At 33.1% G+C, this 18,357-nt stretch overlaps 4 protein-coding genes and 1 long non-coding RNA gene across 5 annotated transcripts; 1 reads left to right on the top strand and 4 right to left on the bottom strand.

Moving 5' to 3' along the window:
- Window positions 1-1,002: 1,002 nt before the first annotated feature.
- On the bottom strand, window positions 1,003-2,797 carry LOC105639783 (cytochrome P450 81Q32). The gene is made up of 2 exons (XM_012223935.4): window positions 1,844-2,797; window positions 1,003-1,707 (listed from the first exon to the last, which is right to left on the bottom strand). Exons 1-2 carry the CDS (start codon window positions 2,735-2,737, stop codon window positions 1,102-1,104), a joined length of 1,500 nt encoding a protein of 499 aa, XP_012079325.1. The 5' UTR covers window positions 2,738-2,797; the 3' UTR covers window positions 1,003-1,101.
- Window positions 2,798-4,802: 2,005 nt separating this feature from the next.
- Window positions 4,803-5,730, bottom strand: LOC149497896 (uncharacterized). The gene is made up of 3 exons (XR_016319985.1): window positions 5,516-5,730; window positions 5,320-5,393; window positions 4,803-5,022 (listed from the first exon to the last, which is right to left on the bottom strand). It is a non-coding gene; the product is annotated as an uncharacterized LOC149497896 (long non-coding RNA).
- Window positions 5,731-7,156: 1,426 nt separating this feature from the next.
- On the bottom strand, window positions 7,157-9,006 carry LOC105639786 (ecgonone synthase). Its single transcript, XM_012223938.4, has 2 exons — window positions 7,967-9,006; window positions 7,157-7,869 (listed from the first exon to the last, which is right to left on the bottom strand). Exons 1-2 carry the CDS (start codon window positions 8,858-8,860, stop codon window positions 7,264-7,266), a joined length of 1,500 nt encoding a protein of 499 aa, XP_012079328.1. The 5' UTR covers window positions 8,861-9,006; the 3' UTR covers window positions 7,157-7,263.
- A 2,477-nt stretch (window positions 9,007-11,483) lies between these two features.
- LOC119371551 (putative serine/threonine-protein kinase PBL21) lies at window positions 11,484-12,042 on the bottom strand. Its single transcript, XM_089718915.1, has 3 exons — window positions 11,891-12,042; window positions 11,687-11,752; window positions 11,484-11,626 (listed from the first exon to the last, which is right to left on the bottom strand). The coding sequence occupies exons 1-3, from the start codon at window positions 11,988-11,990 to the stop codon at window positions 11,484-11,486; spliced, it is 309 nt and encodes a 102-aa protein (XP_089575041.1). The 5' UTR covers window positions 11,991-12,042.
- Window positions 12,043-15,944: 3,902 nt separating this feature from the next.
- On the top strand, window positions 15,945-18,177 carry LOC105639788 (cytochrome P450 81Q32). The gene is made up of 2 exons (XM_012223939.4): window positions 15,945-17,076; window positions 17,489-18,177. The coding sequence occupies exons 1-2, from the start codon at window positions 16,174-16,176 to the stop codon at window positions 18,104-18,106; spliced, it is 1,521 nt and encodes a 506-aa protein (XP_012079329.1). The 5' UTR covers window positions 15,945-16,173; the 3' UTR covers window positions 18,107-18,177.
- Window positions 18,178-18,357: the final 180 nt, after the last annotated feature.

Genomic DNA, 18,357 nt, shown 5'->3' with positions numbered 1-18,357 from the left:
GGTCCCAAGCTACAATATTCGAATAACAAAATAGCGATCGCAATCTCCACTGTTTAACCATTTTTTTTAATTGATTAAATAATAAAGCTTTATAAGATACGTTTAATTATAAAACTTTCACTTTATTATTTCTTAATTCAAAAATTTTCCATTAAACTTTAAAGTTTTATCTAAAAATTCATCATTCCCTTGAACTTACTATTTTTTTAACCAACCATACATCAAATCAAGCTAATAAAATTTTCGCATAGTGCAAGAGCTTGGAATAGTGCAAGAGAATCAGTTTCAGACATAACATTGTGGATACTTTTGCCCTTAAACCATCTTGTTAAACATAACTCAATAGACCAACTTGGAATTTATGTTTGTCAATTAATAAAAAAACTAAAGATTAACAAGCTAGGATAATGCATATAACTAAAGTAATGATTAAAGAGATAATGATAATTCTCAAAAAAGAAAAAAGAATAAACAGTTTCTATGGAAGAAACATCAAACATTCAGTTTGACTTTAATTCATTTCAAGATTCCGATTATTTTACAAAGAAAGAAAAGTAACAAGTTACCTTCTACTTGTCAGTTCTAGATTTTCTGTGGACGTTCTTATTTTTTCTCACGGTTTAGACGTCCAAGAACGCATCACTAAGCTGTCGTTTCTTGGTCTATGTATCGCCCGGGGTGACCATAGTTGAGAGCTTATGTGTGAGCCCGTCCACCCCAGGAGAATCAACCTGCATTTTATCTCCGTTTATGGGGAGAGACTTCTTGTATCCATTATTATAAAGTGTCTTAGGGAAACTATATTTGGACTATCCCTAAAAATTTATCTCTATATTTCCTTCAGTAGTTAATAGTTATCAGTAAAAGTTATCCTCACAACCATTTTAACTCTCACATGAACCCTTTTAACTGCTATATCAGTCCAAATTATAGATAGTGTTCCTCATTCTTATCCTGTTAGTATATTTGCAATATTATCATTTGGTGAAAGAAAAGATGGGGTGAAAAGGGAAGAATACTATTCACTCTTTATCATTGATAAAATTCTTATGTCTACAGACTAAAAATATACGTACAACTTCATTTCATCAATGAAGTTATTTAAATCAACTTATGGATGATTGGGCGTGCTTTACACATGGCCTCTAGTGGTTCAGCCTTAGGCATAGTTGACCCTCTACCTTCTTTCATATCTACTTCCTTATCGCTAACCCTTTCCCATTCAAAGCATTGGATAAGTGACCCTAAAGCCAATCCCACCACTCGTTGAGCAAGACCAGCTCCTGGACAAGCTCTCCTTCCCAATCCAAACGGCATTAGCTTCTTCGCCTCTTCTTCTCCTTTATCAAATCTTTCAGGTTTGAAACTCATTGCATCATCCCACAATGTAGGATCTCTATGTATAGCCCATGCATTCACCAATAGCATGGTGCCACGCGGCACGTCATATCCTTCAATTTTGCAATCTTCAGACGACACGTGGGGAAGTAAAAGTGGAGCTGCTGGATATAGCCTAAGGGTCTCGGATATAATGTTTTGAAGATAAAGTAATGTGGGAAGATCAGGTTCATCTATTAAGCTTTCTGTCCCCATTTGAATGTCTATTTCTTCTCTAGCCTTTCTTAGTGAGCTTGGATGGTTGAGTAGATTAGACATTGCCCATTCTAATGTCACTGCTGATGTGTCTGTTCCAGCAAATAACATAACCTGTTGAAAAATAATTGAAAATAGAGATAAAGTTAATAATTTTGCAAAATAAAAGAGAAGGTCTTTAGTTTACAATTATTAAGTGTAAACCTAATTGGGACACAGCATAAATTAATAACAAAGAAGAATGACTAACCTGTATGAGCCCTTTGATAATCTCATCTGTATAATACTCGGGCTCTGACTCTTGCAAAGAAAGAAGATGATCAATCATAGTATTCTTATTCTCTAAATTGCCCTTCTTACTTCTATGTTGATCAATCAACCCTTGAAAAAATTTGTCAAATCTGTTAGCAAATCCTATAATTCTTTTCTTGAGATAACCACCGTCAATCCAATGCAAGATGGGCAAGAAATCCGCTGGATTTGATGCTCCAGCATAAGCAAGAACCTCCTTCATTAACTTCCTGAATTCCTTCCCCTCTTCTTCATTACTCACATCATCACCATAATATCTCTTCCCTGCAACCATTCTCATCATAATATTGAACGTTAGTTCTTGCAACATTGATTTTAATTCTACTTTACAAAAATCCTGCATAGAATTAAGAGATAATTTCATAATCAGTCTGTTGATCTCGTCTCTTCTAATGCTTAAAAACATATTAAGTCTATGGTTTGAGAAAATTTCAATAGCCCCGACACGGCGGAGGTTACGCCAGTGGTCGCCATACGGTGCCTGAGATATGGTGGTGTAGTTATAAGCTATGTGTTTGCCCAAGAGAAATCTTGGACGGTTAGCAAAAACGATGTCATTTTTGGTGAAGCATTCCTCGGCGATGGATGATGACGAGACGACGATTACAGGTCGGGAACCGAATCTAAGGGAGATGATGGGGCCATACTTTTGAGCTAGAGAGTAGAGAATGCGGTGGATCGGTGGCTTTAGAAAATAGAGGTGGCCGATAATCGGAAGGGAAGGTGGACTAGGAGGAAGATTTTTACGGTGTACTTTTGAATGGTAAAATTTTATAACAAGAAAGAGGAGAAGAAAGGAGGAGAAGAAGTAGAGGACTGTGTTGTGTTCCATGTTTTTGGTTTTTCTTGGATTATTATTTCCCGATGCAAATGTGCCGAATGAAATGGGTTTATATAGAATAATCCAGAACAATTTAGTCATGCAGATCCTCATATTATATATATATGGAATTTTTAAAATGAATTTTCATACATTTTTTAAGAAATAAAATTAATATCGTTCAAGGTTTGTGATTACTTATAGTTTTTATTTTTGAAATATTGCATCATAATTTATAAGAGAAATAAAATGTATTGATAATAAAAAGAGGTAAATTGAATTTTCTTACATTTTGTTATCACCAACGTTGTCTTCTTTCTTTTTCTAATTTCTAAATTGAGAATTAGAGAATAAAATGTAGATATTTTAATCGAAAAGCTGCTAAATTTAGTTGTGATATGAACTCTGCACAGTATTTCCATGTTGGGTTGCTTTAATAATTAATTATTTATTTTGGCGTATTACGTCATTGATTACGCAAACGATTGCACTAGTCTCTTTTGTAAGGCAAAGTCATATCTTTCCTGCCACTCTGTTTGTAGTGGCTTTGAACACGTGCTGTAGAAAATTAGAGATGGTGAATGGCAATAATACAAAACAGTGACTGAAAAGAGTTACGTGTTTATGCTTAACGCATTGCAATACGCACGTTAAGGGTTTTTTTTCTTTGCTTGACTAAAATAATTTCTTTTGAAGAACAATTTATGAAAGAGACAAGATTTTAAAACAATTTTCGAAAGTAATGTTGGTCCCAAGCTACAATTTTGGAATTGATTGTCTATTTTCTCAGTATGTTTTGATGGTTGAGCAGATTAGACATTGGCCATTCTGTTGTAACTGCTGGTGTTTCTGTTCCAGCAAATAACATAACCTGATGAAAAATGTTTGAAAACACGAATGAAGCTAAGCATTTCTAAAAATGAAAAAGTAGATTATTTTGAGTTTACAAGTCATTAAGTGCACACCTATTGATCGAAGTATTTTCCTCGATCTTCTTTCTGTTAAGAATTTCACATCAACTAAATACTAAATCGACAAAAGACATATAAGGGTGCTAAGTTAGCTAGCTAATCGGTTAGTACTAATATTTTAACAATGGTTGGCCCAAACCCAAGTAAGCCCATATCATATATTTTCATCTCATAGATTTTAACCTCTCACTCAGTCCATCTCTACCCTTTCAACTTCTAATACTTTCCATCCATATTTTCCACCAATCCAAACATAGTATTACTTCGACGATTGCATTATAATTATTTGATAATTATAAGTATGACATTAATTAGGATGATGTAAAGTCACCTAAGAAATTGTCAAATGTATAAAATTGCTTATTTAATTTTTATAGTAAGTGTTACAATACTCCTACTTTTCACTGATTTGGTGAAAATTTCAACTTATAAAATTGTATACATTAAATATTTAACATGTAAAATCATATATTTAACTATCAGATCTAAAAATTTTATCAATTGATCATTTATTTGTTGTTGAAAAATATAAAAATTATTATGTCAAATTTTTTATTAACTACAAATTAAATTAGAACTCAAAAATCTTAAAAATTATTGTCACTAATGTAGAAATGTGCAAAATATTACTAAAATTCATAATTTTTGCCATATGGTCTTTGTGAAAAGTATATGGGTGAATTTATATATTTAACCTTAAGAAATAAGTTATTATTTTCTAAATATATAAATATACCATTTCACTTTTTTTTAGTATAACCGGGAGGAATATAACACCCGCCGCCCAGTCCCGAGAGACCCGACGGCGGATGTCACATTCGGTGCCGGAGGCACCGTCTTAACCTATAAATCATGAATTATAAGTGATTTAGTATTCACAAGTTTAGCAAGTAGTAATCTACATTTTTGTTTTAAATGCTTTGGGAGAATCCTACAGAAAAACTGCAAGAATTTCCCCCGAAAAATAGAAGTCGCCAAACAGGTGAATACAAAACACTCCTAAATTCAAATTCCAAACAACACAATAACACTTTTCTAATTTCATAACTACAACATTTTCGTATGCATTAATTAGATACATTTAGTTAAACATATTACTTTGAATGTTCTACACAATAAATAAGTCCAAGTTTATCTTCCAATAATTACACCCAATTAATTTACAATAGTAGACTTAAAGTATAAATTACATAATAGAGTCTCCAAAATGGACTACTTATACATGCCATAATACCTAATTACATAAAACACTAATCAACTACTAAAATATCGCTTCAGCTCTGATGCTACTCTTCTGGTCTTCAAACAGCAAATACAGACTTCAACCTACGCGTGATAAAATCAACGCGCTGAGTATAAAACTCAGTGGTGCTCATAAAACACAACAAACCAATGTTGCGATGGCAACACACTTAAAATAGAAATTTTCAGCAAAAGATTTACAATCATAAAATCATTAACGCTTCAGCATACATGTACATTTATAGCAAAAGAATATCGATAGACTATTAATAGTTACTACAATCAAATCATTTCATACCAAATCCCCAAATTTTCACAAAGTAGCACAAACTTCACAAAATCAAAAATTGAAGTAAGGTAAGTGTGCTTATGAACACAAACCTTCAAAACAACTTGAATCAAAGTTCCTTAAACTTTGGTCTTGCCTTTATCTTTGTTAGAAGGCTCTCCATCCTCTACATGTAATAAGCTCAAAATCAAAACAAAGAAAACAAAGAAAAGAAGAAGTTGGAGCATGATTAAGTATGTATATGCTAAAAGAAAACTCTAAATCCAAAAATAATGAAGTTTACTTCACCTAAGTAGGAAGTCTCCAAATTCCTTGAAATTAATCCCCAAAACCACTTCTCAAGCTTTAATCTCTAGATTTTCTTACTTTATTCAAGGTAAATGGAGTGAATTTGGTGAATTATTCAAGTAGAAAATGGAGAAAACAAAGAGAAGAGAAAGAGAGGCTAAAGGTGAAATGGAGGAGAAGAAGATGAAGTTCACGTTAGTTGGAGAGGAAGAGGAAGAAAAATATTGCTCAAATAATGGAGTTGACTAAAAGGGGAGTTTGGTCTTTTCACCAAAATTGGATGGCTAGGATTGAATGTAAATCTAATCTAATAGCTACAAATATTCTCCAAATTAAATTCCTTCAAAATATTATATAACACAACAAAATTCTCAAATTTACTCCATAAAAATAATTTCTCTAATTTTCTTAATTAATATAACACCATTTCAAATTTAATCCATACAAATATTGCCTCTAATTTCCTTAATTAATATCACACCTTAAGTCACTACTCACTAATTCTCTAAAATTCTCCAAAAATATTCATTACTTACTTTCTACCCATAAAAACCATGCATGCATGCTCCAAAAATGTGACATAAAATATTAATCCTATCTAATAATTTTTTTTGGACCAAAATAATATTTATTCCTGGACCGATGATACTATTCACAGACCGGTAATAAATGGAGCGTTACAAGGTTTCATCTTCCTGGAGCCATAGAGCGTAAATGTCTTTAGCTTTTCCAATAAAATGCGTTTCCCTAGAATTAAAATTGTGTTCTCACCCAGATCTTTGGCTCTTCCTGCAAAATGCGCTTTCCGGAAACTGATCTTGTATTCTCACTTTTACGGGAATTGAGATTGCTAATCAGTTAAACCAACACTGTTCTACTTTAACCCATTAAATATTTAAACTTATAAAATTAGGTTAATTAAATATTGACTTATATAATTCAAAAAATATTAAAATTATTACTTTAGTAGTGTCAATATTTTCATATAAATACTAATATTCAAAAAAGTCATTATTGCTAGTGGGTAGAAGTGTAATACATTAATATCTTAATTGCAACAAAAATTTTTAAGTAAAATGCGAACTAGTGTTTTTGGCTATACGAACTAGTGTATATATGATAGCATGACCATGTCTTAGCAAGTAATTCATTTTATTTTTTAATTCACGCCCTATAGATTGAATAACGAATCAGATTCAAGAGATTTTAAGTATATGAAAAATAAATTATATTAAGGGATAATAAATTCAAGAGGTTACAAAGTCGTTTTCAAATCTTTTGAAGCTGAATTAAATTAATTTGGCCGGCACACATTATGTGTATGGTTTGTCTTGGCTTTGAACATGTGTTGTGGAAAATATAAAAGGCAACAAAGCAAAACAGTGATTGCAAAGACTTGTTGCTATATTAAGAGAGTATGGTTGTCATAATCTCGAGGAAAAATGATTTAGAAAAATAAAATTATATTTAGTTGCTGTAAATAAAAATTATAAATTCTCCTAAAAATTAATTTCCCAATAGATGGGTCTCCTTCCTACTTTTCAATATACATAGTGAAGTGCCCTACCATTTCAAATGGTGGAAAAATGAATTAAGAACTATTCAAAATGGAATATATAGTTGCAAATATAAAGGGAAACGTCAACAAAAGAAATGAAATTTATTTATGATCTAAGAAACCAAAATCAACTTCTTACTTAGAAAATCAAATTAAAATACGTACTACTTTATTCCATCAATGAAGTTATTTAAACCAAAATCTTATTGAGAAGGGGGCGTGCTTTACACATGGCCTCTAGAGGTTCAGCCTTTTGCATTGTAACTCCTCCACCTTCTAACATGTCTTCTTCCTTATCACTAACCCTTTCCCATTCAAAGCATTGGATAAGTGACCCTAAAGCCAATCCCACCACACGTTGAGCAAGCCCAGCTCCTGGACAAGCTCTCCTGCCCAATCCAAATGGCATTAGCTTATTTGCCTCTCCTTCTTTATCAAATCTTTCAGGCTTGAAACTCATTGCATCATCCCACAACGTAGGATCTCTCTGTATAGCCCATGCATTTACCAATAGCATGGTGCCACGCGGCACTTCATATCCTCCAACTGTGCAATCTTCGGATGACATGTGGGGAACCAGAAGTGGAACAGTTGGATATAGCCTGAGGGTTTCAGATACAATGTTTTGAAGATAAGGTAATTTGGGAAGATCAGGTTCATCTAGTAAGCTGTTTTCCCCAATTAGATTCTCTATTTCATCTCTAGCCTTTCTCACTGCGTTTGGATGGTTGAGTAAATTAGCCATTGCCCATTCTAATGTCACTGCTGATGTGTGTGTTCCAGCAAATAATATAACCTTTCCACAAATAATTGAAAATAGAGATAAAGTTAATAACTTTGAAAACAGAGATTGGACTATTAGAGGATTATAACAAGGAAGAAGAATGACTAACCTGTATAAGCCCTTTAATAACCTCATCTGTGTAATACTCAGGCTCTGACTCTTGCAGAGAAAGAAGATGCTTAATCATAGTATTCGTATTCTGTAAATTGCCCTTGCTATTTCTGTGTTCATCAATCAAACCTACATAAAATTCATCGCATCTTTTAGCAATTCTGATCATTCCTTTCTCGAAAGCACCACCGTCAATCCAATTATAGATAGGCAAAAAATCTCCTGGATTTGTTACGTCACCATAAGCAAATGCCTCCTTCATTATCTTCCTAAACTCCCTCGCCTCTTCTTCGTCACTCACATCATCGCCATAATATCTCTTCCCTGCAATCATTCTTATCATAATATTAAACGTTAGTTCTAGAAACCTCGATCTTAATTCCACTTTAGAGAAATCCTGCATGCAATTATGAGATAAATTAATAATTAGTCTCTTGATTTCGTCTTTTCTAATGCTCAGAAGAATATTTAGTCGATGATTTGAGAAAATTTCGATAGCGCCGATGCGGCGGAGGTTACGCCAGTGGTCACCATACGGTGCTAGAACCATGGTAGTGCTGTCATAACCAAAATGTTTGCCCACGAGTAATCTTGGACGGTTAGCAAAAATGATGTCGTTTTTGGTGAAGCATTCTTCGGCAGCGGACAATGAAGTGACGATGATTACAGGGCGGGAACCGAATCGGAGCAAGAAGACGGGCCCGTATTTTTTAGCTAGAGTGAGGAGAGTGCGGTGTGCAGGGTTTTTTAGAAGATGGAAATGGCCGATAATTGGAAAGGAAGGTGGACTAGGAGGAAGATTTTTACCATGTTTTTTTGATTGGTAGAGTTTTAAAGTAAGAAAGAGGAGAAGAAAGGAGGAGAAGAAGTAGAGGGTTGTGTAGTGTTCCATGTTTCTGGTTTTGCTTGGAGTGATATTTTCTGCGAAAATGTCTAGAACGCAATTGGGTTATATGGACTTTAATAGTGCTTGAATGAGCGGTTGGTCATTCTTTCTTCTTACTCAACTCGAGATCGAATGCACCAGGTGTCCATTTGTGTGGCTGAAGAGACATTTGATGTAAAGATGACGAGCAAACCTTTATTTTACGGTCCATCGGATAATGATGGCAATTTATAACCAAAATGATAATAATTGATGAAGTCACTGTCAAATGAATTTGATGGCATTTGAAGGCGGGCCACATACCAGTTCAGGATAACCATGCATGAGATACAAATCAAACCGTATGGAAATTAATTTTACCTCAAATCATAAATTTACAATTACGAACAAGGTTCGAATCAACTGATATCGGGTTGATTCCGGTTCAACAATTCAACGGTTTTTTTAATTAACTTCTGAATGAAGTTATCAAAATTGTCATCATTTTTATAAGTACAGGTGTATACTGTGCTCATTTGTTTCTGTTTATACTATATATCTGGGCGCCGCTGCTGACATGACTCAGTAATATACTATTCAAACTTTAAATGAGTTGACTTTTTTTTTTTTTTTTTTTTTTTTTTGCGTGTGCACGCTTTGGCTTATAATTATATGTTTCATTGAACAATTTATATGTACTAAAGTTAAATCTTTTAAATAATTAAATCTCGTTTCTTATATTTATTTAATGTATTTATTCTTTAAATATTCTTTCTAATAATAATAGGATACCGTTACTTTGAGAGCAGGTTCTGTTAAGTGCTGTTAATACCAAAGCAAGAAATCTTTTATACTACTGAACTGACAGTAGAAATTTATCCCTAAAAAAATATTTAACAACAAATTCCCCAAACATTCAAGTCGCTGGACTACCATAAATTTATAATCCTTAATCCTTGATCAACAATAATTCTTAATCCTTCTTCCAATATACAAATCTACAGAAAGGAAAAAGGTGAACTACCAGTTTTACCTGTGTTTTTATGAATCACTCTTCGACAAATTATTTGTTTTTAGTCTAGTTACGTCATTGAATACGCACACATTAGCACGGGTCTCTCTTGCACAAGACAAAGACATATCCTAATCCTATCGCTCACAGTAGTGGCTCTAGGCATGGCTATATTACGGTTTTAGAACCAGAACCGTCAGTTCGAATCGGTCCGGAACCGTAACCAGAACCGGTGAGAATCGGAACCGAAATCGGAGAATTCTGGTTCCGTTCCAGTTCCAAATTTTTTGAAACCGAAATCAGCGGTTCAAGAGAACCGGTCGGAACCGGACTGGAACCGTCTGTTCGAACCGGCGGTTCTAGCAGTTGTAAACTGTCAGACCTGTTTTTTTAAAAAAAATTTTGTTGTGAAATCTCTTAATTACCCTTCCCAACAGCCATAAACGGCTACATAACAGCTAGTTTCAAGGCTATTTTTAGAAAAATGAATTTTTGAATTTATTATAAATACCTCATTTTATTTATAAATTCATTACAAAAAAATCTCAACTCTCTCTACTTACTCTCTCTACAATATACTACACTCTCTACTTACTCTCTCTACAATATACTACACTCTACTCTATATTATTCATTTATTCTTCTCTCACTACAAAAAAAACGGCATTTTGCGACCGACCAATCGGTCGCAAAATGCCAAAAAATCGGTCGCTAAATTCAATTAGCAACGGATTTGCGACCGATATTTATCGGTCGCAAAAATTCTCGTCGCAAAATATTTTGCGACCGATTTTTTTGTTAGTCGCACATTAGCGACCGATAAATCGGTCGCAAATTGGTCGCAGAAAATTCTGTCGCAAGTCGGTCGCAAATTGTAAATTTAAAATTTTCATTTTTGGTCGCTAATCGATCGCAAAATTAGAAAAATAAAAAAAATAAATATTATTATAAAACCATAATTTTTTCACACCTGTGAAAATTGAATTTGTTCCAAAATAAAGAATTATTCTAGGCATTATGATGTTCGGATCAAAAGTGAGGTACAATATTCTTATCATACGTCCTAGAGGAGTGCTTATAAGTTAAATTCATTTATACACAGGCAAAAGCAATAACAAAGTTGAAGAGAAACTACCTCATCTGCTAAATAACAAAATCGTAACAGAGCAACTAGTTCTGACTGATTATATTTGAAAAGAAGCCAAACAAATCAAAGCATTTAAGAGTAAAATTAGTCATACCTGTACAATGCATACAAACCAAGAAAATAGTTTACCAAGAAATTAAATACCATATATCAGCATTGATTGCTTTGTTCAAAAAATTTACCAAAAAGATGATCTTCCAATCTACCCATTAATTGGCATGTACTCATAAACCAGTAGTCTTTGATCACCAGCAGTGCAATAGCCAATCAAGGTGACAAGAGTGGGATGATGTAACAGGCTTAACATCAGAACCTCAACAATAAATTCCTGAAACCCTTGAACACCATCATGATTAAGTTGTTTCACTGCAACAATCTGATCATCAAAGAAAAAGAAGCAATTATTAGAACTGTGAAACAAACTAAACCATACATATCTTTTTCATAACATAAGAAGGCCAAATTGTATAATTCGATTCACTTGCCTCCCCTCATTCTAGATGGCCTTTATAGACCCTCCCAAAACCTCCTTCTCCGACCAAATTTATCTCTCTAAAATTGCTGGTGGCCGATGCAAGCTCTCGAAAAGTGAAACTGCGAGCTCCACTGGTGTCCGCAGCCTTATTACCATTATCTGCACCAAAGTATATATATGATATTTCTTTATTATTTTTAAACTAAAAAAAATACTGACCTGGAACTGGAATTATATTCAAAAATGTCGAATTATCAATAGAGTAAGGCTTTCTCTTCCCGCTACCTACAATTCCACATGTTGTTTAACAAAACATCAACAAGCATTCACCAAAATAAACTAAATAAACTAAAAGAAAAAGAAATTCAACAGTATAAAATCTGTTGTGATAAGAACAAACCAGATTGAGAAACAGAGACAAACCAGAAGAATCAGAAGAATGGCGTGAGGTAGATCGAAGGCCATTTTCAACGTCGATCTTAGTATCTTTACGGGATGAACTAATGCAAAAAAAGCACCTCATTTCTGCAAAAAAAAAATAATTTTTCCAAGAAATTTGAATTTGTTCTTCACTTATGTTTCTGCAACTACAGTTTCAAGCAGCTACTACTGAAATGGAGATTTCTCCAATTCTTTTTATAATAATAATAATAATAATAATAATAATAACAGTAACAATATTGTATTTTAATAATAATAATAATAATAATAATAATTAATAATAATAATAACAGTACCTAATTCGTAATCGCAACACAAAACTAACCAAAAATTATTATAATAAAAACACATAAAATCGCAAAAAAAAATTTTGAAAAAAAAATCGCAAAACTTACCTCAACTTAATTGTGTCCAAACAGCAATGGAGTGACCGGAGTTACAACAGAGCGGAGCTGGCGGCGTCAGGCGAGCTGGAGCAGCGTCAGGAAGGGCTGGAGCGGCGCTGCGAACGGAGGAGAGGAGAGGAGGAGGAGAAGAAAGAAGAAGAAAAAAGAAGGAGGGCGTCTGGCGTTTAAAGCCCTAATATCTGTCGGTCGCAACTTTCATTAATATCGGTCGCAAATTTTAAGTCTGCGACGTCGTTTTACTTTGCAATAAAATTGCGACCGATTTGCGACTCAAACTTTCGGTCGCAAATCGATCGTAGAACTTATTCCTAATTTTGAAGCGCGCAATGTTGCGACTGAATAACACGTAGTCGCACATCGGTCGCAAAATCAGTCGCAAATCCGTCGCAAGGCGGTCGCAAACTGAAAAAGAAACTCGCGGGAATTTTTAGCGCTATAATTACCGATTGTTTGTCCATAAGTCGCAAGTCGGTCGCAATTTTGCGACCGATTTGAGTCGGTCGCAAAAATCGGTCGCAATTTGGCGATTTTTTTGTAGTGTCTACTCTACAATCTCTCTTATTAAGTTATTATTCTCTCTAATTTTTTTTTATTCAATTTTCCAAATTATATCTTATTATCATATAATGGCAAGTGGGGGAAACTCAAATTCGGATAAGAGCAAGGGAAAGATTGGAGAAACACAATATTCATCTATCCCTACAAACGACATCTATGATATCACTCCCAACCAATTTAATTTTGAGGTTTATCCAAATGAAAATTTGGAAATTCCAACTCAAGAATCTGAATTTAATGAGCAATTACAAGAAGATGAAGAGCAAGACCAAGAGCAACGAGCACAAATTGTTGCAAGAGCAAGACAAAAGTTCCGACGTATTCGCCATTCATTTCACGAAAAAATTCAAAGGTGAGAAAATGTACGATGTAATTTACAATTATTGTGGAAAATCTTATAAATTTAAACAAGCGGGCGGCTATGGATCATTTTGGAAGCATTTGGAGACAAAATATCCAACAAAAATAGGAGTTGATCGGTCTCAAACACAAATTTTCGGGTACGCTTCTAACCTTCTTTATTTAAGTATTCTGAAAAAATACAAAACGAAGAATTAGCAAAAATGATTTCTATGGAACATTTATCTTTTAGTTTTGGTGAAAAAGTAGGTTTTAATAATTATTGTCAAAAAGCTTTAAATCCTTCTGCTAAAAGAGTACCAAGAAATACTGTAAAACGAACTATTATTTCTTTATATAATAAAGGAAAAAAAAGTTAGAGCTTTTATTTTCTCAAATGAAAATTCATGTTTCAATTTGTTGTGATATTTGGAGTGATCATTGGCAAATGCATTCTTATATGGGTATTACATGTCATTGGATTGATGATGATTGGAAAATTCAAAAAAAATTATTGTTTTTCGTGTTTTTGATGATAAACATAATGCAAATAATATTTATAGAATAATTGTTTCAATTTTAGATGAATATAAGTTGACAAAAAAAAAATTTTCAATTTCATTTGATAATGCTTCTGCAAATACTAAATCAATTATTGAACTTAAAAAAATTTGTGAACCAAATATTGGTGGAAAATTTTTTCATATAAGATGTGCATGCCATGTTTTAAATTTATGTGTACAAGATGATTTAAAAATTCTTGAATCTTTTATTTCTCCAATTAAAAAAGCTATTTCATATTTACGGGGACATCCCCAAGTGATGAAAAGTTGGGCTAAATTTTGTAAAAAAAATAATAAAAGACCAAAACGTTTTCCAAGGGATGTCCCAACTCGTTGGAATTCAACATATGAATTACTAAACGAGTATTTTTCTTATAAAGAATTATTATGCTTTTTTGTTACTAATAATATTGAAGATATTAATTTATATCCACAAAATTGAGAGATTTGTGCAAAAATTTTAGATATTTTAAAAATTTTTAATGATGCTACCTATAAATTTAGTGGGGTTTATTATCCCACATCTCATTTATTTTTACCTATGTGTATTAATATTGTTACTGCACTCTAAGAATTTCAAAATGGTGATTTATTAAAAGATTGTATTTTTTATGGTGATTTATTAAAAGATTGTATTTTTTCAATGAAAAAAAATGGTTATCTTATTTTAAAAATATACCACCCCTTTATCTTGTTGCTATTGTATTTTATCCTAGCTGTAAAATGGATGTTTTATGTGATTATTTGACTATTTATTATGAAGTATTAACTCTTGATGTAGAAGATAATGTTAATATAAATGTAGTAATGCATGAAGTTAAACAAAATATTATGCAATTATATAATGAATTTGTTCAAGTTTCTAGTTCATCTACTTCTACTTCTATTTCTTCTCAATCTAATATTCAACAATTTTCAACGCAAAGGGTAAGTGGTGTTGGTGTTGCTCAACAAGTTTTACTACAAAGACAAAAAAGAACAAGGGAATCCAGTTCTTTTTCTGAATTTATTAATTATCTAACCACTTCTTTTGAGTTTGGTGATGATTATGCAGATACTGATTTTTCAATTTTAAATTGGTGGAGTCGTCACGAGAATACTTTTCCAATTCTTTTTTTACTTGCAAAATAAATTTTAGCAGCTCCGGTCTCCACTGTTGCGATTGAACAAGCTTTTAGTCAAGAAGGAAACATACTTGATGAAACACGATCTCATATGACACCCGATTCATTAGAAGCACAATCATGCGTGAATGATTGGAGCAAGGCCGAACTAAGAGCCCAAGAAAATTCAAAAGAAAATGAAGATTTATATGATTTATACGATGGGTCCTCAACGGGAATATCAACCGGTGGTGCAAATAGCGATTAAGGTAAAAGGAGTGAAATCGGTATAAGGTAAGTAAGAACTACGTGGGCTTTGATTCCTCTAAACCTTAAGAGGATACGTATGCAACTTAATTTTTTTGAAAAACAAAAAAAAAATTAAGTTCAAGCCCATTTTTTTTAAAAATTATGTTCAAACTTTTTTAAACAAAAAATAAATTCAGTTGAAAATCTTTTTTTAAAAAATAATTATGTTCAAGTCTTTAAAAAAATAAATTTAATTGAAGTATTTTTTAATTTTTTAGGTGTATTTTTTAATTTTTTATGTTCAAATAATTTTTTTTAAACCGGTCTTCAAAATTTAAAATTTAAAATTATGCAATTCGTTGGAAAACCCTATCGAAACCGTTGGTTTTATAATCAGACCGAAACCGAAATCGGACGGTTCCAAACTAGAACCGAAATTGGACCTTTTTGGTTCGGTTCCGATTCCAATTTTTCTGGAACCAGAACCGTGGCCATGGCTACGTGGCTCTCTACATTGTCTTATATTTTTATGGTTTAGTTTCAGGGAAAAAATTTGTTACACTCAAATTAATAATATAAAAATTTTATTAATATATTAATCATTTCTTTCAAAATAACTTTTCTTGGTCTAAAGCGTAATAATTTTTTACCATTAAGATATATTTAAATTTTGACCATTTTAACCTCACAATTTTACAAAAATTAAGATGAGTCAGCGTCGTTCTAACCAACACTCTGTCGGTTACAAGATAGCCTCTTTATTGTGTGTGAGGGGCCTATTGCAAAACACCAATACTTTCTTGGTTATAAGATAGCCTCTTTATTTAAATATAAGAAATTTCAGTCGTTACAGTTAAGGAAAAGGATAGTCCATTCAATGTCTTTTTTTAGGGCCATGTTTGAGATAAGAATTCAAATGAAAACTCCTCCAAATCCTTAATATCACTTCACAGCATTCTACAGGCTTCTCATTACTACATCCATAGCATAACTAAATTTCCTCTGACAAAGAACTCAAATAAAATCTCGAGCAAGCAATTAAGGAAATGGAAGTCATTATCTCTTACCTTTACACATCCCTTTCTCTTCTCCTCCTCCTTTTTCTCTCATATAAATTCTACCTCTCAAAAACAACCTACAAAAACCTCCCTCCAAGCCCACCGTCTTCTCTTCCAATTCTCGGCCATCTCCACCTCTTAAAACCACCCATTCACCGCTTTCTTCAAAGCTTGTCTCAAAAGTACGGCCCAATCATTTCCCTCAAATTCGGTCACCGCATTGTCGTCGTAGTCTCATCACCATCGGCGGTTGAGGAATGCTTTACGAAAAACGACATCGTCTTAGCAAACCGTCCCCAGTTCACCTTAAGCAAACACATTAACTACAACTGCAACGACATAATCTCAGTCCCTTACGGCGATCATTGGCGCAACCTCCGCCGTATCGGAACTCTTGAGATCTTCTCAACGAATCGGCTTAATGAGTTTACTAGTACGCGAAAAGATGAAATTAAGCGGTTATTAATCGAATTATCCCGCCATTCGAAACAAGATTTTGCTGAGGTAGAGTTGAAATCACGGTTTTCAAATTTAACTTTCAACGTTATTTTGAGAATGGTTGCAGGGAAGCGATATTATGGTGATGATGCGAATAATAAAGAGGAGGCAAAGGAATTTAGGGAACTGATAGGAGAGATCTTTAGAAATGGCGGAGCATCACATCCAGAGGATTTTTTGCCTATTTTGAGCTGGATCAACGGCGGTAAGCTTGAGAAGACCGCCAAAGGACTCGCTAAAAGATCGAATAAATTTCTGCAAGGTCTAATCGATGAGCATCGACATAGAAAGGAAGGATCAGAAATTACAGATACAATGATCGATCATTTACTTTCGTTGCAGGGGTCTGAGCCAAATGTTTACACAGATGACGTCATAAAGGGACTTATCATGGTAAGTAAAGATCCATGATTTTTTTTACTACATAATTTGTTTTTTTTTTTTTAGTTTTCTTTTTTTTTATAAAATGAGTGACTTTTTTTTTCCTTTTTTGGTAAAAATATTATAAAAAATATCCATTTTAACTTTTTTTATTAGATTTAGAATTAAAAGTATATTTACCTCGGTTTGGCTATATACCAAATTAATTAAAAATAATTTTTTTTATCAGAACAGATATTTCTAACAATAAAATAGTAATTTTTTTTTAAATCGTGGTTTAGTGGTCATTATACGTTGGATGTAGATAAATTTTATCCTTCCACTTAAACTAATGAAATCCAAATAGTGTTATAACGGCGTCTAATCCTGTTTTATTTATTTTCTATGTGGATCTATATCTTGATTATCTGATCTCATCTTGCAGATCATGTTATTAGCAGGGACTGACACCTCGTCCGTGACCTTAGAATGGGCAATGTCCAATTTAGTTAATCATCCAGATACCTTAAATAAAGCTAAAATCGAATTGGATGCAATAATTGGACAAGAACACTTGCTTGAAGAATCAGATCTTTCAAAATTACCCTATCTCCATAATATCATATCAGAAACTCTTCGATTATACCCTTCAGCTCCACTCTTGGTCCCACATTTCACCTCTGATGATTGCACTATTGGTGGCTACAATGTGCCACGTGGAACAATAGTATTGGTTAATGCTTGGGCTATTCACAGGGACTCGTCAGTTTGGGATGATCCGATAAGTTTTAAACCAGAGAGGTTTGAGCAAGGACAAACTGAGGCGTACAAATATTTGCCATTTGGATTGGGAAGGAGAGCTTGTCCTGGTGCAACCATGGCTCAACGAGTGGTGGGCTTGACATTGGGGTCTTTGATTCAATGCTTTGAATGGAGAAGAATTGATGAGAAATTAGTTGATATGACTGAAGGTATAGGGATTTCAATGCCCAAAGCAGAGCCATTGAAGGTCATGTGCAAATCTCGTGATATAATGAATAAGGTTCTAATTGAAACTTCTTAGTTAATAAATTTATATTAATGTAATAAAATTTTCCGGATTTAGATGCGATAATGGATTTGTTTTATTTGAAACCTCTTAATTAATTATCGTGGCTGAATTTTATTACAATAATTTATAGTAGTGTAAGAAAATTGTATGGATGGAGTTACATTAATTGTTTTAGAATACTCATTTCGTCCAATTTTATTTATTTGTTGTTCGTTTGTAAGGTTTTTAAATTTAGATATGTAACAATTATTTTTCCTATAATA

This window comes from Jatropha curcas, chromosome 3 (genome assembly GCF_041381405.1).
Source record: "Jatropha curcas cultivar XTBG-Jc1 chromosome 3, XTBG_Jcur_1.0, whole genome shotgun sequence".
Lineage (NCBI taxonomy): Eukaryota > Viridiplantae > Streptophyta > Magnoliopsida > Malpighiales > Euphorbiaceae > Jatropha > Jatropha curcas.
Note: the sequence above shows the minus strand (reverse complement) of the source record. Positions and strands in the feature narration are given on the sequence as shown.